This window comes from Camelus ferus, chromosome 1 (assembly GCF_009834535.1).
Source record: "Camelus ferus isolate YT-003-E chromosome 1, BCGSAC_Cfer_1.0, whole genome shotgun sequence".
Classification (NCBI taxonomy): Eukaryota; Metazoa; Chordata; class Mammalia; order Artiodactyla; family Camelidae; genus Camelus; species Camelus ferus.
In genome coordinates, this window is record NC_045696.1 from 65,602,480 (window position 1) to 65,629,164 (window position 26,685).

Below are 26,685 nucleotides of genomic sequence, written 5' to 3' on the forward strand. Positions count from 1 at the left end.
CCCCTGACACTGTATCATTTCATTGATAAATATTTCAGTGTGGATTTCTGAAATATGAGAATCCTTTTTGTTTACAACACAACCCCAGTTATCATTATCATACCAAAGAAATTAACACTAAGTTCTTAATATCATCAAATATTGTCAGTATTCACATTTCCCCAATCACCTTATAGATTTCAGTCTATTTTCAACTAAAGTTTCGCTTGTATCTTTTATCTTTCCTTTTCTTCACTTTCTTTACAAATAAATTTATTTTGGAGAATTTTTGTTATTTGTTTTATAAAGTTTCTCACGTTTATTATTAACATCTATTTTCAAAATCCACAGAGTGTCGTGTGGTATAGACTCAGTTGCTGCCCTCATGGAGTCTTTAATCATTCAGATGATTGTGGGAATATCCAGTTGCCCGATTTTCCCTCAAATACATCAACCAAGCCACCAACCACCACGCACAAAACAATGCCATTTTTCTAACCAATTTAGACTTGGGAGTATTTGTTGAGAATTTTAATGTACTAGGCATTAAGTTACAGTAAGTAGACGGAACTGGAGTAACAGAAAATGCTACTGTTGTTAAGTAAAGATATATTAGGGCTAACTCTGTAAAGAAGAAAAAACAAATTAATATTCCCAGAACGTCCCATCCTTGAATGCAGTAAAGAAAACAAGAGGCAGAGTCCCCTGACTTAACAAATGGATGACTTTATTAAGAGAAGGACAAGACTGGTGTTTGCCTCAAAGCACTCAGGAAAACAAGCACACAGACTTATACAGTACTTTGGTTTAAAAATTATTTGTAGTATCAATGTTGAACCTGATGTTAAAAGAATCAAATGGGACACAAGGTGTAAAAAACGAACAGCTGAAACACAAGTCTGCATAGATGAATTAATGGAGAGGTGTAACTGGCACTGGAGGGAGGCTTGAGCACTGGAGTCCAAACGACGTTACCATCTCAGCCTCCCGAGACACGTGACAAAGCCTCCAGCACCATTTTCTCATTTTCCCCAGTGAGGGCCCGAGCAGGACCTGCGCCGTGTGAAGGTGACCAGCCTAGCCCAAAAGGGTGCATACACACCCACCGGTACTCAACACCAGTCACCTTTAAGGCATCCACAGTGTCCCTCACAGTTTCACTTAATCTCTTCACAGGCATGTGGCTTGAGGTGGCCTCTGTTTTCTGTCCTCAGCCGGGCAACTCTGTTCCATTAAGGTTCTGCTCAGGTCCATGAAGTAACTGGATCAAAGCTGCCTTTCCCTTGGGGCTCGGCTACAAGCTGATGAGCAGCTGGGATAACATCTCACTTGTATTTATTTAAACATCTACATTCCAAATGTCAAAGGAGTTCTGACCAAAGGGTCCAAAACCACCTGGGCACCATGTAGGATCTCTCCAAAGGCGGTACTTTTCCTAATTGTAAGACGAATGTCAGCACCACCTCAAATTTCCTGAGCAACTCGATTTCCATGAGCAAACTCTTGTACTTTGTAATTCAGCACGTTTTCAAAATACAATAGCGTGCTGGGATGGGTTCTTCTTAAGGAAAACCGCATTACAGAGAATTCTCGCTCTGGAATGTCATTTTTCTATCCTACCTTCCCATAGTACTTTATGGACTAAATACCAGGCAGTTGCCTTTAAGAGGCAGGCGAACAATACAGCCGTATCTGAGAAAGGGCATTCAGCTTTCAGTTCATTGGAAAAGCTGAAGTTACAGCCTACGAGAATCTCAGAGGCTGATTCAGTAAGAAATTTAAAAAATTCTGACATGAAGAACGCTGTCACTAATTAACAGCTAGAAACCATTTTAGCAATTAGAGTCTGAAACTCAGTGCGACAGAGACATATCCTCAGTATATGCTGGGCAACAGTATATTCTCTCAACCATCTGCTCTTTGCTGTTCTTTAATCCTTGCTCTTTTGTGAAGGAAATGTCGCTCAAACCCTGCCTTTCAGTTCCTCCATTCTTTCTATCGGAACCTCAGCAATGAATCATGGGGCACTAAGCTACACAATTAATTCTGTCCTTATCTGAAATGCTGAAACCAGCACAGTGCTGGCTCCCTATACTATGAAAATTTACTCAAAAAGAGAAGAACATTTTCTAGTTTGCTAAGAATACACACAAACATTTAAGTCTATTAGGAACATATTTCTAGGCAGTGTTCACAAAGATTTAAGGGCAAAGAGAATGGTTTTTGGGACCAGGTATTTCCAGAAATCAACATGATTTCTTAGCTGATTGTGTTAGTTTGTGGCATCAAATACAACCTTAAAAAACACTCTGGTGTCTTCCTTCCCGTAGCAAAAGTTTTCCTGGTGGATGTTCTCTTAAAAGTAATAAAATAGAAACACTCTTCACATCAACAAATCTCCCATTGGAGCAAACGTCTCTGTTTTGTTTGGTTTTCTCCTTTTTCTTTTTTGTTAATGTATGCATTTCAATACACAAGAGTGTTGGTGAAATTCTTACAAAACAGTAATGAGTGACTTCACTGCGTGACAGAACCTTTGGAAATATCTTCTACACAGTCCTGCAGAAAAGGAGGACAGCCAGCTCTCCACCAGTCAGGAAGTGATCACCTGGAGGGCCTGGGCGGGAAGGTCTCTCTCCTACCACCAGCCTTTATGATCACTGCTCATTCATTAGAGAGGCCACTTGAAATGAAATGATGTACCTAGCAGTGTGCATGTCGCCCCCAGCTCAGGGGGAGGACGTCCACAGCTACTGAGGACAGGATGTTTGGGGCTCACCTGTGAATCTGGCACCTCAATGGAGAGCTGGCAGTCATTCATTCACACACAGAAATACAGTACCCTGACCTTGGTCAGAATCAAACTAATTTAAGGCAACACTGCTCCTCACAGACATTGCTGGCAAGAAGTGCAGGTCTCATGAGAAAAGTGACTCTGTAGAAGTGGCTGTTTCCTACTTTACCCCTTCCTTGACTTCTCCAGAAGTTCAGCATTTCTAGCCAGAGTCCAACAGCAGGAGCAACAACAGCCTCAACTCCTCGCGTTGACAATCACGTCTATCATCAGGTGGAAAAGAGATTCTTCCAGGAGAATGTGGGCGACACTGTGCCCCATGCAGAATGACTAGGACCATCTCCAGTCTGCGCCCCCTGCCCGGATGACCTATGATGGACTAGGGAGGAAAAAGGATTCTATCAACAGGAAGAGAAGCAGTTATGGCTTTAAGACTCCCAGGCACCACCAGATAGAAGGAAAAAATGGGACCATTTTATCTGATCGCTTCTCTGACTCTGAGCAGCAAGCAACGGGCAAGCACTTTAAGCCTGGTTTTCTCTTTTTGCTGAAAGAGCAGGTTTTGATTTTTTTTCAACGCTTGTTTCTAAAAAGCCGATGTTACCAGAACGTGGCGCACTGTGGAACAGTGACGTTCACCCGAAGTCCTGCCTTTCTGTATTAACGCTGCCCAAACAGCGCTTTCCCCACGGGGAAAAAAAGCCGTTGAGTGCAAGTTTCTTTGTTCTCAGTCCTTCAGAAAACTGCTTACACAGGCATCTCCCCTTTATTAGGCTGAGACGTTACAGCCAGTCACTCCGGTTATCCTTCAAGAAAACTGTCATTGAAGAAATGAATAGTCTTGGTACTCCCCAAAGTGAACTTCACACAAAGACAAACACTCATTAAAAATCAAGGCCCTAAAATGTAAACCACTTACGTGGTAAACTGAATGCACCCTATGGTTCCAGGTGTTTCCAAAGAGCAACCTGGCACAAGACAGAATTCAGAGAATATTTGACAGGATTAAAGAAAAATAACTATCAGTTAAAAGTCAGCTATGTTTATACTGAAAAGTCCTGCCACGGTGGCAAAGGTATGGACAAACTCAGCAGCGGATCTGGCATCACGCAGTCCAGCTGCAGGCCACAGCAGAGAAGGAAAAGGGGCAGACAGGTCCGGTTCACAATTTTCTCAAGTGAATTCAGTGGAACACAGGGCCCAAGGTCACACATTTTAGAATATGCTGATCTAGATCCCAATGGCCACTGCCCTTCTAAAAAGGTTTTCCTCTCGGGAGCATCTACCTGTATCTTTTCTAGTCGAGACGTTCCTCTGTGAACGTCAAAAACCATGTGGTCTTTTCTGCAGTTCACTGGCCTGTTGCTGGTTGCTGTAAAGTCATTTGAGAAACAGTAATTCAGTGGTACGCAAAGTCACCTTCTAAAAATCTCAAATGTTATTTTAACAAAACTGTCGAGTGTCCCAATAAAATTATACATAACAGTGGTTTGACACTAGAGACAAATTTGTTTTAACTCAGAACATTTAACTTAACCTGACCCTTATCTAACCTTGCTTCCAGGCGATGACTTACAGAAAGTTCAGTTGTGGGGCGGGGGTACCATGTCCAGTAGCCTGAGGATGAGGCGCCGTAACACACTGTGCTCATTCAGCAACACTGATGTTAACAGGGCCTGGCCTCCAGACAACAGAGGTACAGGAACAGAAAGATCTTCCAAGGCCACAAGTGTTAGTTTACATCACGACATTGAAGCGTAATACATCGTGGACCTAAACGTTAGATCGTGTGTGTTCCAGCAGTAGGAATGGGAACCAAATGAATGCTTCTGTATTTATATAAAACCGACAAAGTGAAAAGCAGAGAACACAGTGAAGAATGTTTGGCAGTTCCTTAAATACAGTTGGTAGTTGCTTCCACAGTCTCAAAGGTAACAGGTTATCTGTACGAGGATAAGAGGATTCAACTGGTTGAGTTCACTTAGTCTCCTTATTCACAGGGAAAGAATTACTCTGATGCTCCTTAAAAAGTGTTTGCTTCACAAAAACATTAAATTAAATTAAAATATTTTAAAACTCTAATCTTTTAAAAACCTTAAAAAAAATAACAAATTTTCAATACAGATGCTGAATTGCGTATCACGAGGGAAACACCACCTCTGGTCACTCACTAAGACAGCTGAAACACGAACATCTAGTTAAGTGCTAAGTGACCTCACATTTTTTGAGTGAAATATATCCAGTTAGCATTTTCAATAATAAATACGACTGGATGAAGTAGTACATGAGAGGCAAGAGAAATATAGAATTTTAAAAGCAGAACTGATCATTGTATGAGATAGAAAAATAAACATTTATAAAATAAAAATACGGCAAATGATGTTGCCCATTTGCCTGATTTTCAAATAAAAATACAGTTTTTTTTTTCTTTAAAGCTACCATAAAAAAACTTTTTAAAAATATGAAGCAAAATCACAGGGCAGACAAAGAAAAATATAGCATTTCTATAAATCAACAATGTCTAACCTTTGGATATTGAAGCCACCCTCTGGAATTTGATTTAAGGCTACGACCTCCATTTGGTCTGCCCTTGAGGATTTGTCCTCATTCACTTCATCACGGCCATTCAAAATCCTGTTATTTCCCTTTTCCTTATTTCTCCAAAATGACTACATCCCTAAAGTTTGTTTCTTTGCAGATGATCATTTTCCCGAAACTTAATTCTTAGGGTTTTTTTATACAAGTTCATACAGTCCAAAACCTTTATGAAACTAAAGATCTTTCTTGAAATGAAAAACCCAAATCCACTCTGAGAAACTATTCTAAAAAGCTTCCTGAATACTCTCCTACGTTGAAGACTATCTGGAAAGATAAGGCAAACAGAAGGCAGCTCCCAGTGGGGGAAAAATGGATTCTCAATCTTTTCCTCAAGTCACCTATAGATTTCTTTCCTAAACAAACACCACGCTGAAGTGCCAAAAATGTCAGAATCACACAATGAAAAATAATAGGCTGTTCAGCTGAAAGGATATTTATATCTGCAGCACGGCTGACACTTATGCTAACTAACTAGTTTGGGGAAATACGTGTCTCCATGAGGTTAGAAGCTGGACAAAAATTCCAGACTTCTTGAAGAGGGGCTTAAAGGCCCGGCACAAAGGAATCCAGTGCCCACGTCCCACCACTAACAAATGAGTAGAAACAAATACTTGGATGAAGAAGCACTTTATCAGCTTCAACTTCATGTCCAATGAAATCTACTTATTGACAGATACACAAAATATGTTGAGAGGTTGCCGAGCAATACTGTTCCTCAAGCGAGAGAAAAATTCTGATCTAGAGCCAGAGGAAACGATGGCACCATCGCTTACATAAACGTCTCCCCGGTTCACTCCGTTTCCCCTGGCTTTGTAAGTGAGTGTAAAATGAGAGAAGGGATACCAGGTTTTTCAATTTCAGCTGCTTTTACATAGACTTGGGACTTCATAGAAGTAAATTTTTGCCAGTAAATACTAATAAATGGTCCAATGCCCAGAGGCTTCAGAAAGCCTTGCTCCGAGGAAGCAAGAGCAGAGACGGTGCTGGAGAATGACCAATTTTCCCAGGAGAGTGTGTAAGGATATGTAAAACCTCTGCAGTCCTGGTGGTCAGAATTACATAATCCAACTCTCCTAGGTTTTTTGTGTTTTAAATACTTTATGGCTGTGATTTTTTTTTTCTTTTCCTGAAGGGTTAAAAAAGGAAAAGTCTCTGTCTTTCAATATATCATACACTAATGCAACAAAAAAAGGCTATTTCTTACATTCTTTTATTCTGTGTTGCGCCCAAACAGTATGTTTTACTTTACTCTCTCCACAAAATTCTAGTTGCTAAAGTCTATTCCCTAGATATCAACACTCCATACCTAATGAAAACGACATTTTATACAGCTCTCAGATACTATCCCAGGAAGCATATGCAGCATAGAGGTGGCCAATATTCAGAAGCTAGATTTCCTTGTACTGCCCAAGTGATCAGGAATAACCAAAACATTTTAAATGAATGAAAATTATTTATGGTCAAAAAAACACTTGAGGATAAATCCCAGGAATACAAAATACAGGAGGAAAAAAATAAGCGTGGAATGCGTTCTGTATCATCCAGTAATTTTGCTACAGTGAGTCCGTTTTCAAGGCAGATTCCTAGGTTTTTACGGCTTATAATGGAAACCTGGGGAGAGGAGGAAAAAGAAGAAAAATGATTAAGGAAAAAATATCTTTCAAACTGTTTTTCTCCCTGCTCAGACAAAATACTGTATCTTTATTTCTATGCCATTTCATGTGGTTCATCTTTTGTTTGTTCTTAGTTCTAAGAATATAGTCAGCTCTCTATATCCGCAGGTTCCACACCCACAGATTCAACCAAACATGGATCAAAAATATTCAGAAAAAAAAAAGAAAAAACTTCCAGGAAGTTCTAAGAAGCAAAACTTGAATTGTCCATGTGTTGGCAACTATTTACACAGCAATTTTACATTGTATTAGGCACTATAATAAGTCTAGAGATGATTTAAAGTATAGGGGAGGATGTGAGCAGGTCATATGCAAATACCATGCTATTTTATGTAAGGGGCTTGAGTATCCAGGATTTGAGACCCTCAGGGGTCCTGGATCCAATCCCCTGCAGATACCTATGGACAACTGTATTTATACTCAGAATCAATGTATTATTTTAACATTATGTATCCAACGTGTCAAGGACAGGAAGGCACCACTTAAAAAGTAATGCGTGTTTGTAATTTGAGACAAAAAATCAGGAGCTACCTCCAGTTAAACAAGGGATGGTGAAAAGGCCACCAGATGATAAAAATCGTAGCATATAGGTTGTTTTGATAATGTCCAACTAATCTCATCTTTTAAATGATGTCTTTTTGTCTTATTTTCAACATTGGGTGAATATCAGAACGACAGGGGAGCAGGAGGAGAGCTTTTAAAAAAATACAAATGCCTGGCAAACCTTGCTCCCAGAAATTCTAATTTAATTATGACCTCATTTTATGAATGTCATAAAAATACACATAAGTGAATACATATGCTTGGTAGAGGGACTAGACCCGATTACTCCTTTCACTTTAAAGACGTGGTCCAGATTAGATCTCATTTTTTTTTCTCATTTTCTTCATCTTATTTTTCTTGTGCAGAAGAGTTCTGTGTGATGTGTGTATGTATGTGTGTATTTTAATCTAATTAATAACAGTCATGGGCAGATGGGAAACGAGCCAGAATAGAAAGAGCCAAGTAGATCTAAATGGGGAACACAGTCACCCTTTACGAATGTGATAAAAACGTATGAACTCTCCCAGGAGAAAACGCAAGTACAGCTGACCTTTGAACAATGCGGGGGTTAGGGAGCTGCACAGTTGAAAGTCCACGTACAATTTCCAGTTGGCCATCTGTATACACATCTGCAGCTTCGACCAACGTGGGATGGTGCGGTACTGTGGTACTTACTACTGAAAAAAATCTGAGTATACATGGACCCCGGTGCAGTTCAAACCTGTGTTGCTCAAGGGTCAACTAACCACACACAGAAAATCCTGCATTCAATTTAAGATGTCTGCTTTCTGTTTTTTATTCTTTTTTGTTTGTTTTTAATAAATGAAGAATACTATAATGATCTGCTGAGAAGGATAACTTATTTTTCCATTCTAGTGATTTGTAAGACAGCATCTGATTTCTCCACCGTAGTGTGAGGATTATGAAAAAAGATCTTAAGCCTGACCATAGATTTTTCTTACCTTTATGAGAAGACTCTGACTTTGAGAAATGACGTGTAGAATTATGCTGGTTTGTAAAATGAGTGTAAGCCAAATCCTCAGCATCTGTCACAGGAGGTGGTGGTGGCCTGAGGGAGGTCAGAATTTAAAGAGATATTCTAAGCAGTGATGACTACAGTTCCACCTCTCACTGGGTCACTTGGTAAAAATATTTTTGGTAGAAACACAAAGCCAGAATATTGTATAATACTCCTGTTGATTCCTGACCAGTTGCATGACTGTGGATAAATTATTTAATCTTACTTTTTCTTTGTTTTGATACACAGAATTCAATAAAAAGAAATACTTGCTGAACACCTAACGTGTGTGGCATTTGTGCTAAGGGCTACAGAGCAAAGATGGATGAGATGTGATCACTGCCGTTAATGAGAAATTTATTTTGTTTTGGTGGTTTTTATGAAGAAAAAGAGAAAGAAAGGAAAGGATAGAAAGGAAGAAAGTAATTAGGGGAGAGAGGGCGGCAGGTAAGAGAGGATGGAGGGGAAATAGGTCAACATAGAAAATTTAGAGCAAAGTTCCTTACACCACTAGGTGGCAGAGTAGAGCTTAGAGAAGGAAAGGTCAGAAAGACATCTGCAACTTTTCATGTCAAAACAAGAACTGTAAAAAAAAATTAGGAAATTTTTAATACTCCAAACTTTTTATTATTTTAATTATTAACACAGATTTTTGCAAATATTTGGCATTTATAAAGATGTAGAACAAAATCTCTCCTGTTTGCGCTTGTTGTTTCCCAAAAATGTGCTCAGACAGCATTAAAGCGTGGGACAAGATGAAGTTAAGTTCGTCAGATATACAATCATGCTGTGGAATGTGTTGTATAGTTCTATATACCATCTGGAAGGCATAAGTATTCTGAAATTTGGAAAGTTATGGTCAGTTTGGTACAGTGGGTTCTGTCATATAAGAATAAAGACAAATGTTTTCAAATTTCTCACCCTACCCAAGCAGGAGGTCTCTCCCTGGGTTCTCAGTGTCTGGAAGAGGTAAGCATGGGATGCAAACTTGTGCACATACTGTGGACCATGCTGTGGGCGCTACACAGAGGACCTCAATCAACTTTCAGGACAAGTCTGCATGGGAGCCATTGCACACACATCTTAGAGTCAATCAGTGAAGTGAGTGACCTGTCCAAGTTTACACAGTCAAGTGGTAGAGAGGGCGCAAACTCAACTGGGCTTCAAAGCCAGTGCTCTTACCTACTATCTGTGCTCTGCTCGTCAGGTGTGCATTTTTGTCAGCAGCATTATTTGCATTCAAGATTACACACACACACACACACACACACACACACAACACACACACACCCCTTACACTTTCAAATGGTACATGGCATATATTTTTATACTTTCATACATTTTTATACACATATAATTAATATGACCCTAACAAATAATGTGGCATTTTTCTTGTTTTTCTTTTCAAACCATTTGTTTACAAATATTAGAAATTAAGTAAGTGTTTTCCTTTCATTATCCACTGGCATTTAGAACATTTACCTTTAAAAAGCAACATAAGACTTGGCAGGAGGAGTGAAGACAAAGCAATCTGACTCCAGGATTAAGAAAGTTTAACTTAAAGAAGTCACTTAGGCCCAAGAAAACAGAATTGGGTAATCAAGATGGCAGGGTTTATTTTTCACTCTTTTATTATCCTCATTAGGTGACCGGACACCAAAGACACAAGGCAAGTGGTACTGTCAAAAACAACTCACCATCAGCTCACCTTCAGGGGAAGATGCTGAAGTGAAACAGAGCACAGGACACCAACAAACTGTGTCGGACCCCCACAGATAAGCAAATCAATCTAGAAGGCCCTGTGCTCTCTTGGTGCGCTCTGTTCCCTTTTTGGTTACGTGGGGAACAAACGCTGGCTTACTGGGTGGGTGCAGGGCTCCTACCACATTACTTGTTGCGCTAGAGAGAGTTGTTTCAAAATTAAGAGTATTCACATCCAAAGTCAGAAAAATCTTGTTAACCAGTATTTGTTTTATAGTTTTTGATGTATTAGGATTACCTGTTTTCAACCGTTCTTATGAAATAACTTATATTTGTGATAAAGCCAAAGATGCTTCAGAATTCACTCAAAATCACTTCTTCAGGAAACCCTCCCAGATACCCAGAAGAGATTAAGTGTCTCCTTATACTCTTACAACAGCCTCTACTTTTCACCCACAGCATTTAACACAATCATAATGGTTATTTGCATAATTATCTGTTTAGATTATACATTTCATAAGAGCAGTAAACAGTTCTTGTTGACTGCTGCTTACTTCAGTTCTGAGCAGTTATTAGGGTGCTCACTAAATATTTCACAAATGGATAAGTGGAGACTAATGTATTTCATATTCATAAGAATACTGTAGGAGCAAAGTGAGATTTATAAAATCTTTAAGTTTTTCTAAGGGAAAAAAACAAATAAAATACCAAGTAGTATTATTAATATACTATCCTATAGTTAAAACAATTTGGAACTTGGGTTGAAACTTCTTCCAGTTACAAAGAATTGGAATTAATTTAGTTTGCCAACTAGCACTGTTTCCTTAGAGAGAGTAGAAATCTTATACTTTTAACCATGATGACTACAAGCTCCACACGAGCGTCTGTTCCCCTCTACTTCAGTTATCACTGCACTGAAGTCATCATCTTAATCCTCCTAGGAGGCTCCATGTTTGTCAGTCCTTGAAACCACCTCTTTCTGAACAAATGGCTAAGGAAATGTCCCCCATGATTAAGTGTGAAAGAGGATACCATGGACCCTAATCCAGAAGCACACATTCTAGTATTAGCTGTATAGGATATTTATAATAAGGTGATGGGCTTTAAGTTTTAACTATGAAAATATACATTTCATAAAATTCTTATTCGTTTATACTTTGCCATACAGATAATCTTACTGTAAATGACACGTAAATACAAATATTCCTCTCAAGTCAAAAAAGACTTCAAGTCATAGGCCATTTTTCACTCATTTACAAGAGCCATTTTTAACACAGGATCATTTGATTATTCATTCTTTCAATATATCAAATAATTTTTAGAGTACTTATTACATTACAAAAACTTGTTTTCAACTTTAATAAATCTTTTAAATAGACATTTCAGACTGTTCTACTGTATCTGCTGTCAAAGTTATTAGTGTTCTAAAAAGCCCAAGGACTTCGAAAACTGCAAAATAACTCTAAAGATGATTTTAAATCCCTTGATTAAAAAAAGCATAATAAGCCACACCTACTTACCTACTGAAAACAGACGAGTTACTTATTTACTTGGATACTGTAGGGATATAAACAAAGCTAAACTACGTACTTCTAAAATCTGCTTTAGAAGACATTTGGTACATGCTTAACTAAAAGCCATAACAACCAATTTTACGCAATTAGACAGATTACACTCCTGTTGCCCTAAAAGCTTTTCAACCTGATATAATTTTCTGAAAGGTATTTATCTTCTGAAAGCACGTGGGTTTAAAAATCGAGTATGGTTTTTAAGGACACTAAATATATTCACTTTTAAGGAAACAAGTCCAGCAGTTTAAGTGTGAGCAGTGAGTGGCAAGGACAAGTGTACAGTTTTCAGTGTGATAAAAGTTATGTTTTAACAATTAATTAATATATTATTAATAATCATGTCCAAAATACAAGGTTTTAATAATTTAGAGTTTTCAAAATGTTAGATTTAGTGTCATTTTTGTCTTTTTCTATTTAATGTTTTATCTTCCTATTCCAATCATATTTTCCTTCGAAAAGCAACAGAAAGCAAAAAAGAAAAAATAAAGGTTGTTTCCCCAGGGACTTAAACGTTGACTATTTGAGGTGGAAAAATAGCAGTTGCTCCATAACCGTGACCCAAGATTGCCTGAGGGACGTCAGAAAGCACACGCAGCACAGCCACAGCTGTTAGATCTAGTGGGGCGCTGAATGGTCTGCAAGACTCAAATGGCAATTTGCCTAGGACACTGAGACTCACACAGAAGTGAATTTAGGCATGTGTAATGTCATGCACACACCAATATGACCATGGAACTCAGTAACTATTTAAAACCTGAGATTCTACATAGGAAAATGGTTAATCCCGTCCCTTCTTAGCTGAGGGCAGTCAACTGAGTGAATCCAGAGACAAGAACTGGTCCTAACAAAAAGGACATCTTTCCTTTTACAGCCCAGCTTCTGTAAAATTCCCCATCTTCCTGATTTGACCTGTTCAACCCAATCTAAAGCTGGAAACCAAGTTTAAAAATAAGCCTGCAAGACTTGATACCACCTCACGATGCAGATTTCTTGATCTCCTCTCCAAAGCACACACACGCTTCTCGGAACCAACAGCTCCTTACCCCAAAAGCAAGTTCCTCACTCTCCTTTTCGGGTGTCATCTTACCGTGCTGGCCTGTCATTCTTAGAACGGTGAGGTTCATCGCTCTCTTTTGACTTCGAGTGTGCTGATTTAGCTGTTTTGGGCTATGGAAAGAAGGAAGAAAAAAAGAAAAGAAAAACACACACACATACAGAAAATAGCAAAGAAAAAGATTAGATTTAGAAATTATCTTAATGATGCCAAATTCTCCTTTAGTAATTTCAAGTTACTGACATCCAGTTGAGCACCATATAATATTTTTAAATACAGTCACTCAGAGACAAAAAAAAAAAAAAAAAAAAAAATGACAGCCACGAAGGTGTGTTGCAGGCTGTCGGTGCAGCCAGACGAGTGGGCTAAACACACAGGAACATGCTCCCCACAGAGATGCGCGTGGCCGTTATTAACGCAGCAGCTCCGCAGCCGCTGCCAGGGACTGGTGGCCTCCCAGAGTCTACGGAGTCTAGCGTCATGCTCTTAAACTTGTTTCTGAGCACTTGACTTAGGGATGATGATTTTCAAGCCCAGAAACTAAGACATATTCAGGCCAACTTTTCCAGGAGAGAAACTATTCCAGAACCAGCTAGAGAATCTAAAAATTACAGAAATCCTGATACTTGCTAGAAATGTGGCCTTCCCCCTTTCCTTTCCAGGTTCGTAATCCTTAAAAACACCTACTCCATCACAGCTGAGTTAACAAAGAACTAGGTAGCCCCTGGGCAGTAACTTGTGGCTTAATTTACGTAACAGAAGCATTTGGGACCCTTCTACTAAGATGAAGTATGTTTGTTAGGAAAAATCCTGAATAACTAGAGGGTGAAAGAGAGAAAAATAACTGATAAATAATAATTAACATGGAAATAATACTTTAATTTGCTTTTAGACTGACAACTGGGTAAGTGAGAAACCGTAAACAGTGGAGCAGTACTATTCCCAGGCTTTCAGTGTCTTCATTTGCCTCACAACATATGCTGAGCTTGTGACAGGACCAGAGACCCAAAGGACAGAGGGAGGGGGAGAGGGAGGGCAGGCGGGGAGGAGAACAGAGCTAAACATCCATAATACCGTGGACCCACACCCTGGTTGCATCCTCCCAGGCCTAACATAAGCTCCCTCCCTAAGAGCCTTTACTGTGTGAATTCCCACTCCTCCTCTGTTGTTCTTCCATTGGGCATTTTTCAGCCGGCCTGACCTTAGCTGCCAACAGCCTGTCTTCCTCTCTACATTATACATTATTATGGGGAAAATCTATCTTTGTCTTTCCCTAAGTCCAGAGTGCTGCTCTGCAAACAGTAACTGATACGTAGGATCTGTTACACTCAACTTGCATATGACCACATACAACAGCTAGTTACAGCAGAACGAACTGCAGTCACTATTTTGTCCACTATTTCTAATCGACAAGGGGAAGGTGACGTTTCAAGCTCATGCCAGACGGCTTCGTAAGCAACGGTTGCTGGTGGCAAGAACAGCTGTCAGTCTGCCATGGATCAAGAGATGTCAGAGGAGAGACAAGCTGGTCCTGACCCAGGAGGAAGGGCCACCAGCAAACAGGGAGAATGGAGAGAAGGCCACCGCGGAGACCTACGAGCACGCGCAAGCACGCTGTTCTCCTGCAGGGAGAGCACGGTACAGTCCAAGAAGGCTCATGGCCAGAGGCGCTTGCCTCTCGGTTGGCCTTAAAATGGAGGGAAGGAAGTTTTCACCTTAGCAGTAACTTTTCACATAGTTACTTTCAAGAATTCGGTATCATTTTTCACAATGAAACAACTTTTACAAGTTAGATTCACCTTGGCAACACAGATCATTTGTGAGCTTGCCCTAAAAGAGGACTCCCCATTTCAGGTCTAATTTTATTTCTAGTTAAACAAACAAACAAACAGACCCTACCTTCCACTCGGGGTCATGCTTCCTTTTGTCCAGCGATGATTTCTCCCGCTCTCTGGCTTTCTTGTAAGCTTTCTTTTCTTCAGCCATTAGAAGTCTAGCGATTTCCTAAACAAAACCCAGTCAGTGTCACCGACTGCAGGCTTACAGGTGGAAAATTACTGGGATGCTTTGAAAGAATACCAGCTGAACAAATGAACAAACATGAACTCACCTCATCCTGAGCCACCTGAGCTGCTCTCATGTCCACCTGGGTAGCCTATGGTACAGAAAATACAAAAAAAAAAAAGTATAATTTAGTTGGACTCTACATTGTCCATTAAAAAAAAATCTTACATAAAAATAAACTGGTATTTGAAACTAGTTGTGATTAACATCCCTGAAGTTGATAATCGGTGGGTATACTTTCATTAGCCAGAGCGGGGTCTCTTTTTATCAAATCCAGCAGCAGACTCTCAGAGAATTATCAGAACTCAATAATGGAGAACCAGGGATATGGAGTTCTGTGGTTAACGTTGACTCAGTAACTAAAACTGGACCCTCGATTCCTGGTATCTTGATTTTTTCACCATTAAAAAAAGGTATCAGTTTCTCAACAAGACAGAGGACTGTAAAGCTCAGTAAATAATGCAAGATTGATTCAATTCACAAAAAACCTATGGATTCACCTAAAATTTTGCATTAAAGTTTGCTCACCAAAATTTCTTCTTCTTGCAGTTTTCTGGCAATTTCAGCATCATACCATTCCTGATCCCTGTGGGTCGCCCGTGACGGAGTAGAGACAGCGTCTTTCATCACTCTGGGCTTCATCCCTAGGAAAAACTCAGTGTAATAAGGCAACGGAGTGTGTTTTCTGAAAAGCTGCAAAATTTAAGATAAGGAAGTATTTAACAGTGAAAAACTGCAGTCCAAAATTCAGTGTTGGGTGGGCTGGAAATAATTCTCCCCTAGCCATGTAAGTAGTGATGCAGATAATCCAGACATTTAGACAAAGTCTGCCTGGTAATAACTTCCCCTCACACAGCTTCTCCAACAGGAGAAAATCATATAAGGAACTGTAAGAAAGGCTTTTGCAAAAGAAGTGAAAAAGATTAAGTCCCTGAAATAAAAAGAATTTAGAGAAAAGAAAGTTAGATGGAGTCTTAAAGAGACTGTCAAGGCTGGAGGAGATGAGAGGCTTTCCTCTCGCTGACTCAGCCCCGCACACCTTGCTTCAGAGGGACACACAGCACCACTGGGGAGCTCTTGACGGTACTTATTAACCACCCAGGGGCCCCGGTTTCGTAGTTTGTTTTAAATCTTATTAGTTGACTCTCAATTGCGGTAACGATTGGTACTACTAGTTTCATGTATTATGTCCATCAAAATAACTGTATGTGAAAACATTTTTCATCAGAATGTTTCACGACACGATTCACTTGCTTTAAACAGAAGAGGAAAAAGGAGAGAAAAGAAAATACATCTAAATTCTGGGCAAATGAAGAGTTTAGGTTATCTGGTGAAGCCTCCCTTTGTAGAGCTTTAAACCCAGTTGTGTGGTTAAATCCAAAAGCCACAGACTCATCTGCTTTACCCACAAATGCAGACTATTAAACCTGACTTTCTTAGCTGCAGGCCTATTGGCACCTGATCACCCAGAATACGGAATCCACTTCATACCATCTCTAGAGCCACTGAATCTTAACACTGAGCAGGGCTGGTTTTAACCCAGCTCTCTGAGTGGTCTGGGACAGTCAGGAAACAGTGGCATACTCCCAAGAGTGGATAAACTGCCTTGGGTTATGATCAGCTTGGTCACAATTAGAAAGGAAGATTTCAGGGAAAAACACATGAAATCAGGTAGGAAAGCTGGCACTGGGCAAAGTCAGTGGACAAGACAGGTTGCTATACCACATGCCTATCTACAGAAAAATGACAATTCCATGAGCAGCCAAAGTGTAACTGAGGACTATAGGAGAGATCACAATTTTGCCTTGCTCCTCCAATTATGCCATCTGGTAAAAGAAAGAGTGGAATGTGCCCAGATTTCAAGAACTAAACTTTTCCCACTATTATGCCTCCTCTCCACACCACAGAATTAACTGAGAAAATGCTTTGTTTTAGTATCTATCAAAGATGCTTGGAAGGCATTCAAATGAAACGGTCAAATGAAGAGACTTAATTGGTTTGACAGGGTGATAAGATTATGAACTCTTGGCAGCTAAAAAGAGAATGATACGTGGATCAATGGAACAAAACAGCGAGCCCAGAAATAAGCCCGTGTATATATGGTCAATTAATTTCTGGCAAAGAAGACAAGAATATACAATGGAGAAATCCATCTCTTCAATAAATGCTACTGGGACAACTGGACAGCCACATACAAAAGAATGAAATTTGACCACTAATTTATGTCATATGCAACAATGAACTCAAAGTGGATTAAAGACTTGAAACAATAAAACAGCTAAAAGAAAATATAGGCACTAAGCTCCTTGATACTGGTCCTGGAGATAATTTTTTTTGGACTTGACATCTAAAGCAAAGGCAACAAAAACAAAAAGAAGCAAGTGGGACAACATCAAACTAAAAAGCTTATGCACAGCAAAGGAAACCATCAACAAAATAAAAAGGCAACTTACAGAATGGGAGAAAATATTTGCTCATTATTTATCTGATAAGGGGTTAACATCGGAAATATGTAAAGAACTCATACAATTCACCAGCAAAAAAAGCAAACAAAAAAAACAACCCAAATAATCTGATTGAAAAATGGGCAGAGAATTTCAACAGACATTTTTCCAAAGAGGACATACAGCTCGCCAACAGGGATATGAAATGGTGCTCAACATCACTAATCATCAGGGAAATGCAAATTAAAACCACAATGTGGTATCATGGTTCACACCTATTACAATAACTATTTTTAAAAAGACAAAAAATAATAAGTGTAGGCAAGGATGTGAAGAAAAGGAAACTCCTCTACACTGTTGGTGGGAATGTAAATTGATGCAGCCACTATGAAAAACACTATGAAAGTTCCTCAAAAAATTTAAAAAATATAATTACCATAAGATCCAGTCATTTCACTTCTGGGTATTTATCTGAAGAAAATGAAAACACTAACTCAAAATGATACATGCACCCTGTGTTCACTGCATCATTATTTATAATAGCCAAAACATGGAAACAACCTAAGTGTCCACTGATGGATGAATAAAGAAAATGTAGCATAAAATATATATATAATATATGTATACACACACACACACACACATATACATACAATGGAATGTTATTCAGCCATAAAAAAATTAAAACTTGCCGTGTGTGACAACAGGGTTGGACTTGGAAGGAATCATGCTAAGTGAAATAAGTCAGACAAAGGCAAATACCATTTGATTTCACTTATATGTAGAATCTAAAACAAAACAAAATGAAAAAACCAAAAACACCCTGAGCTCAGAGATATAGAGAACAGATTTATGGTGGTTAGAGGAGGGGGTGGGGGCAGGCAAAATGGGTAAAGGGAGTCATAACGTACAAACTTCCAGTTAAAAAATAAGTAAGTCATGAGGATGCATTGTATTATAAGACCAAGTATCACACTGTGTATCTGAAAGTTGCTAAGAGAATAGATCGTAAAAGTTCTCATCACAAGGAAAAAAATGTGTAATTATGTGTGGTGATGGATGTTAACTAGACTTACTGTAGTGATCATTTTGCAATATACACCAATATCAAATTAATATGTTACATATTTGAAACTAATATGTTATAGTCAACTGTAACCCAATATAAATTAACAGTTAAAATTAGAGTAATATCTGCCTACGTCCCAAATATTTAGAAGGAAAAAGAAGAGTTTATCTGAAATCTGGACATAGCTTTGAAACTTGCATGTCTCGTAAGCAGAGAATCTCTATAGCCTGGAATATCAGATTTCTGGACTGACAGGGCTGCCCACTAAACGCACTATCCTTCGTACCATAGGTGAAAAGAGCTTTCAGAAGTGTCTAAGAAGGAACTTCAGTTAGTGCAGTGTAGGGCTGTCATTACAGAAAAGAGATGCTTTAAAATGGTACTAAATATAGTTAACTGAAAGAAATTAATGAAAGTGGCTGTCTTCATTTTGGTGACCTAAACATAATCTGGAAACTAGCTTTCAGAGAACCAGGTGAGCCATATTTTCAACAGTTCCACGTTCATTTCTTAATAGAATTCTTACTTGTATTTTTCTGTTCATCATTCTTCAGTTTGAGGACACAAGAATCCAACCCCCACCAATAAACACAAAGGAAAGCTTACCTTTAAAGAAATTCTGATAAAGTAAGATAAAAGTGTTGAAAGTACTGATATTCAAGATAAGCTTATTCCAAGCTTGGAACAGGGTAAAATGACACATGGATCCTTTAATAATCATAAAAGAGTATTTCGTAAAAAGCCAGCCTGACACGAGCGGAATGTCATAGCAGAATAGTGTTTTATGGTTCTGAGAGGCTGGAAGTTAACCTACAGAAAGTTAATAAGCTTGTTACAATTTAATAGCTCAATAGAGATGTTACCCTCAAAGGTGGCATGGTATTACTGCCCTTTAGAAAATTAATCAATCTTACATTTAATTTAGCAATTTCATTTTGTATCCCTTTTTCAACTGATTATAAAACCCTGTCCTGAAAAATCAATGCTCTTACAACTAGCTCTTTCCTTATTAATAAGTTAAATAAAACTTTGGCTTATGCTAACAACTTTAAGAATTGTGCATTTACAACAGCAAGGACAGGCACTGAGTAACTATATTTTAATGTAATCCCCTTACCTATGGGGGTGGAGGTAACAAAATCAAATGCCTACAGGCCTACGTGGGTAAAATTTGCAAAGTAAGTTGGATATAAAATTACAGACACCAGCAGCTCTGTTGTAACCATTTTAGTACCTACCTAGTCACACTGGTTTTTAAACCTTATGCTATTAAAATAAAAGAAGCAAAACATTTGCCTACAACTCCAGTAGTAGGGTCTGTGAGTCAGTGTTTGTTTCATAAGCTTTTCTAAGCCTGTTTAAGATACTCTCAAGCATAACTAAAAGCCATAAAGGTTACCCAGCCCTCAGAGCACACGTATGAGGTCAGATTCACAGAATCCGAAATGCAGTGGTAGATGTAATCACCACTCCTCCCCCATGCCTTTTAGACTTCAACAAGTCTTTCTAAATCTGGATAGAGTGTAATTTACACATAAGGTCAATTCCAGGTAGATTGTATCACTTCCTCCTCTGTTGCTCCACAGTTCTTTGTTCAAAGTGTATCTAATTTGCAATTGCTTGTTTACATATTCATCTTTTTGGCTTGACTTACAAAGCTTCTGAGGCTCAGATCCAAGCAAAAATCCCCAAACATAAAGCCTGTGAGGCAAGTGTATTTGTGGCAGAAACCTGATACAGCCTGCTGAACTGAACTTTCATGTTCTTTGTCACCAAGTCATTTATAAGCCTTTAAGGACTAACAGGATAGGGAGAGACAGCTTGACAGGAAGAACCGACTGAATCAACCTGAACCTGCAACCCAGAACCCACTTTCCAGACCAGAAGTCGAGGCTGGCCGGGCAAAAGCATGGGGGAAGTAAAAACAGGCGCCTCCTTGGTACTTCCCTTCCCAATGACCCCTGCACCTCTGTAAACCTCCAGTAAGAGCGAGACAGAACCAGGGAGACGAGCATGGTCTAACTAGAGTACCGGACGTGCAGCGCTCTGACCTGAGTGGTGCAGCCACATGGAGACCGTCACAGCTGGCGGTTCCCAGACAAGGACAGCGAGAACCATCACTGGGTCGGTTCTGGACTTCAGAGTCCAGAAACTTGACGCTTACATCTAACATTTACCTCATTCCTGAACAAGTATCAAGAACTCACCTGATACCGGCACTTCAGAACACCAACTGTCGATGAAGAGTTGAAGAAGATTAAAGCCCAGGAAGTCACTCAGGGCAACCATTCTCAAACTTTAAGTCCCTAAGAACCACCTCCAGGTCTAAAACGAGCCCGAACGCCAGGCACTCCAGAGGCGGCAATGTATGTAGGCTCAGAAATCTGCATTTTTAGGAAGCAGCCCGGCTAATTCTGATGAAGACAAGCTGAGGCTCACAAATGGAAGACACACTGTCTGAAGAGGTGCCTAGCCAACCTCTCACGTTACAGATGGGAAAGATGAGGTCAAGAACACGCAGTCCTTCCGGACCTACTGGTCTTTTAGTTAGGTAAATACTACAAAGGCCATGTCACCAGGCTTCTGGGTTCACAGAATTAAAACCAGAAATTCAAGAGCATTGATTGGGTATCAGAATCGCCGAGGTATGGTCTTGGCACATTAAGAACTGTATCTGGGACGGGCACCTCCACTGCAATCCAGGGCTGGAGGAACCTTGTCAGGAGTCAAGAGTACTCTCTCAGAAGGCAGAAGGGAAAAGGTACGAATATTTTCCTCCTTGAGATCTGAAATTAAGTAAATACCTTTTGTAGTATTTGGCTCTAGGATTTATTTCAAAGCCATGAGCATAAACCAGAGAGAAAGAACAGGCTGCTTAAGATGCTTAGTAAATACACTTGTTTGTATGTATATACAGGATACCGGGACTTGCAACGAGACTGTCCTTCATTACCTGTGTCGTGGAGCGGGAGCCGCTCCTCACTCTGTGAGAAGGGAGGAGTCCTGGGCCTGCGCTTCCTTCCTCTGTGCTCACCTCGCCCACGGCCCCTCCCACATACGGCTTCCTTGCAGTGAAGCCCTGCTTTCTGTGAGGACTCGGGAGAAAGGTGGTCCTGGTGGCGGGACTTCTTTTCCCAATTCCGAGTCTGACGGCTGTGGTTAGCCTCCCAGTCGTCCTGCTCGGTGCTCAGAAACACCTCACCACTGACTCTGGGAAGAGGGGGTCTCCGCTGCCTCTCGTGGCCGGGCTGGCTCTTGTCGCGCTGCTCAGGGTTCATTTGGGGATTGTCCCTCGCTCTACCCGAGCTAGAGGACGACAGAGATCTCTCTGATGAACAAGGCTCTTCTGGTTCTTCCAAGTTCTCCTGGGGGTGTCTGGACTCCTCCTTCCGCTGCTTCGCAGTCTTTCCATCACTTTGGAGTCTACAAGGCCTTGAGGCTCCAGAACCCAACTCCCTTGCCCTCCTTGACCGTGGCTGGTCTGAGTGGAGGTGGAGGAATGTGAAAAATAGAAATGCAGGTTAACTTATTGAGAGTGCGAACTGTCTACGTGAGAGAGACAGGGCCCAAGACTACCATGTAACAATGGAGAAGACTACTTTTCCCAGTTAACAAACTGAAAAGAAGGGGCGAGCATTTACTGGAGTGGTCCAGGCACACACGAAGGATTCTGAGCACATAGCCAGACAGGGAAAAAACTAAAACGAAATTGAGTGAAGTAAATCTGAAAGAAAAGCTTGATCATGATTAGGGAAAAGCCAACATGGTACTTTGATATTTGCCAATAACAAAAGTTCCAGTCATTAAAATGTTAAATTCTATTTATAAAACTATTTTGTAACTAGTGTATTAGTATTTGGAGGGGAAGTGAGAGCTAAGGGAGTCTTAGAAAACAGAAAAAGAAGTAAGCTTTGTGACTTCAAAGGCTTTAGAATATCCTTATCGGAAATAATTGATCTGTATCAGAACGTTGCTAGTGTCTACTTAGTTCCAGAGATGATCTGCCGATTTTAGTTTTCCTCCATCCTCTCCCTTTAAGTGGCCAAAGCAAACACTCCCAGGCATACGTCAGTTCAACGTGGAAGAGGATGGAGTAAAGGAGAATTTTAGTGAGTAAATGACCCTATTGTCTTTGGATAACTCTGCTCCTAATCTTAATTGAAGTTTGGCGGAGGGAAAAATTAAGAAGAGATGCCCAAATGGAATACATAAAAAGGAGTCACTTCCTAATTAGACATATTTCAAAAAAAACTTTATGATATTGTATTCTATGTATAAAAATACAATATATTCTAAATATAGAAGTCCTTATGTTTAACATAAACTTCAGGAACAGCACGTAGATGGGTGCTTTTCTGTCAGGTCCCATTTAGGAACATGCAAACTGTGAAAACAAAGTAAGTAAATCAACAATGCACACTGCAAGGGCATATTCCTTTTAACATTTGCTAAGACTTTGACTACCATTGGGAAATAACAAAAAGAAATCCAAATTCCATGGAAAATTGCTAACACAGCCAAGATTCCCTGCTAGAATTAGCCTTTTGCTGAACTGCATTTGAAACAGCTACCCTAATTTGATAGGATGTAGAAAAAATAAATGACTGTAGATTTTCTTAGTTATTAGGGTTTGTTTGGTGTTTTTTGGAGGGGGCTGTTTTGGTTTGGGTTTTCTGTTTTTGTTAAAGACTGTTATTGTGAATCTGACAGAGGAACAGAGGAAGGGGAGATATGTGCTAAACGCATCACTGATGCCATAAGCTTCCACTCAAAACTGCAAGTTGCTTCTTCTTGAGCTTTCCGAAGAAAATTTGCCTCAAAGGTGACATCAAAATTAAAAGCTGTCCTCTAAAAAGTCTGTAAAGGCATTTATTTTCATAATTTATAGTAAAAATTATTTTTACTTCAAGCAAAAATGAAACAGAATAATTACTCTCTGGAATAAAAAAGTATCTACTCTTTTAACCAAACTATTATTTTAAGTGTATACTGACAACTGAGAAAGAATCAATTCACTACTGCCGTGAATTAACAGAATACCGACCAGCTACTTAAATGACGACCACAACCAGGAAACAGTGGTTCAGTGTTAACACCAATGTTCCCACAGTGAGCTGTATCCGTGATGAAGTCTGCCTTTAGGCCCAAAGAGAAACAAGAAAGAAACAACATTATCAGTTGATAATATGTTTTCGACATGGATTTATGAAGTTATGATTGTTTTGTTGTTGTTATTTTTAATTCTTTCTAAAAAGTTAACAGATATTAGTAGTTTTATTTTAGCAAAGTGTGTTGCAAGAATTAGAACAGAACTGTCACTACATTTTCACATAGTTTACAGGAAAAAAATATTTATTGTCTACATCACTTGTTATATCTTTAAACCTGGGAAAGAAAAAAAAAAAAAAAAAAGACAGGGGTGGAGGAATCTGTTTGAATCCTTTAAAACCCTGTCCAGTTAAGGGCTGAGACTTTCATGTTTTTTGAGACCAAGTTATTTGGCAAATATACTTAATTTCCTTATAACCAATACATATATATACATGCACACATACACATATATATATGTAAACGTTTTATTTGTGTTCGTCCATGTTTATCTTCCAAAATAAACTGATTTTTGTTTAGATAGACAAAATACTATGTTATACACATATTACATTGATATACGTATAAATAATAGCACTTTAGAGTTTATCGAATCTTCAGAAAAATTATACTGTTCAATCTTCTCATCATTCACCTGAAGGATGTATTTGTAGGATCTCCATTTTACAGATGAGAAAGAGACTTTGACTGTTTGTAGTAGATAACTTCCTTACCATTACAAGTTTTCTAAGGAAGGGACAGAACTTGAATCAAGATCTTATGACTCCAAGGACCATGACTTAAAAAAAACCCACTAATATGCTTGTGATACAGGTAAGAGGCTTTGAAAGAAAAACATGGATTCATAAATGAATAAGATTCACCATTTCAGTTGATATAAATCTGATAGATCCTTTGGATAATTTCAAATTTGTAGAAAATCTATAAATGATCATTTTAGAGATTAATTTATTAAAGTTTAAGTAAAATAAAAGCTAAAACAATCACATCTGTAATTATTTGCTGGGATTATTATGTAAGACAGACAAAAATCATATTACACATTAAGATAGAGAAGTACAATGAAAGAATGTCTGCTAATAGCGTGTTGGGAAAGGACCACTGCAAAGAAGACAGGACGCTTTGTGAGTACGAGCTGGACTGCAGTGTGACTTCGCGGGAACTCAACTTGGTCGAACTCAGAGGCATATAAATGAAGATCACATGCTCAGCAATATATAATCTCCCAACAAACCGCAACTGAAGAGAAATTCCAATAGTACTTTACACGCACAAGCTCAGGAAGGCACCGTTTTCTATTCCCAGTCCCTTCCAACTCCACAAAAGTAGCACGTATGCCATTCTCTACAAAAGTTTACAAAAGCAATTAAACATAGATTTAAAAAATTTTTACGTTTCCCTGAAAATCCACTGAATTCTTAATGTGGTTTAGAGAGATGAATCAGGATGACAGCACTCTGGTCAAAACAACCAGGTTTGAGTCCCAATTCAAGTTAGTATAAAGTCTTAACAGAGGAATGCTAAAATCAGTGCTTTACTGTACTGAATTTACTTACTACCCTAATGGTTTTAGACTCAAAAGTTTAAAATGGTTATTTTTATTTGTAACGAACATGTCTTTAAGGCAGAATTACAAATAAAAACAAACAAAAAACCCCACCAGACCACATTTCCAATTTTAATTAAAAGCTAAAGAGAAACTCTTTACCTTCTGACCTCTATGGCAATATTTTTCTTTTTAAACGATGTAACACATGATTTGATTAGAAAAACCAGCATAAGGAAAATGGCTACCAAAAAAGAGCTGAGCATTTTAAATACGGGACAACACACCAAGCAATAAATAGACAATCAACCTGCTTACTAATTGTGTCACAGGGCTGAGCTCTGCTGATAACAATAGCTTTAGAACAATGTGACTGCATGATTGTACTCGAACTCTAATTATTCTATCGTCTACATATAGAGATCTTTCATTCTACTCATCTAAGACAAACACCTACTTACCTTTTATAATGAAATTATAGAAAAGCCATTGATAATGAATTTTCAGGGAGCTTTGGGATTACTGACCTTAAAATCTTTACTCTCCAGAAGCTGCTTTTAGATTTTATTTAGCTGGTATCCTAAGCATGTATGGTCTATAAGTTGAATTACAATAAATACTGACACTAAAAACTATAGGAAATGTGTTTCCTTTGACAGATCTTTAAAAAGGACTGAACAATATTTGCAAATACTCATTTCCCAACACACTGTTAAGATAAAGAATCGCCACCATGAGTGCCACCACCACACCATCACCACCACCATCACACGGCAAAAGCAGGCACTAGAGAAGGGACTTTTCTCTCTCAGAAATTTTTCAATATGATAATCACACAGCAAAAGAAAGCACCAAGAGCAAAAAATGAACAGAGAATCTTAAAATTTAACTTTGTCATCAGCAGGCTAACCCATCGGCTGAGGTTTAAAAGGCAAGAAGTGTGAAAAAAAAAGCTGTGTTATCCAGTAACTGATAAATGGTGTACCTCCTTTATTATCTGTGCCACTTTGCTGCTTTAAACAGTACTGCCCAGATTTCCTTGAGAAAGATCAAGCCCAGACTCATGTGACATTTTTCACACCCCTTTTTATGTGCTTAGAATGTAATCCAGCATTCCAAGTAGCAATAGTGCAAAAGAATGCGCACCAAACCTTGCTAAACCATACTTAAGTTTTAACAGCCATAAAAATGGCCCTGGTCAACCAACTACAGAACAGATGAATTCATTGGATAAGATAAAATTCCACCACAAATCTAAACATCTCTAGTTTAGAGACAAACTTAAAGGGGTGTCTTGCAACTGACTCTAAGGACAGAGTAAGTCATGAGTCATGATGCAGGAATCAGTTACCTCCGTCTTCATAATAGTAACTGTCACCATAAGCTTTGCCTCCAGAGGACTCTGGAAAGTGCTTCTTTCGCTTTTTCTCCTCCTGTAACTCCTTTTCTTGCAAGAGGCGTGCTATGTCCTGCAAATACAGAGAGAACGGAAATAAGTATTACCGGAGAAGGAACACAGTCC

The 26,685-nt window shown here is 39.1% G+C and overlaps 1 protein-coding gene across 2 annotated transcripts in view; it reads right to left on the reverse strand.

The window, feature by feature from the left end:
* Positions 1-685: 685 nt before the first annotated feature.
* The window catches only part of CCDC50 (coiled-coil domain containing 50), a 64,941-nt gene continuing 38,941 nt past the window's right edge, over positions 686-26,685 (reverse strand). The window contains exons 5-12 of one of the 2 annotated variants that reach the window (XM_032482093.1): positions 26,515-26,632; positions 21,462-21,989; positions 15,524-15,639; positions 15,042-15,086; positions 14,831-14,935; positions 12,965-13,044; positions 8,550-8,656; positions 686-6,982 (exon numbers count right to left, since the gene is read on the reverse strand). In XM_032482093.1, coding sequence (XP_032337984.1) covers positions 6,963-6,982; positions 8,550-8,656; positions 12,965-13,044; positions 14,831-14,935; positions 15,042-15,086; positions 15,524-15,639; positions 21,462-21,989; positions 26,515-26,632 — 1,119 coding nt within the window. In that variant the 3' untranslated portion in view covers positions 686-6,962. The remainder of the gene's footprint in view (positions 6,983-8,549; positions 8,657-12,964; positions 13,045-14,830; positions 14,936-15,041; positions 15,087-15,523; positions 15,640-21,461; positions 21,990-26,514; positions 26,633-26,685) is intronic. The other variant, XM_032482096.1, reaches the window with a different exon arrangement.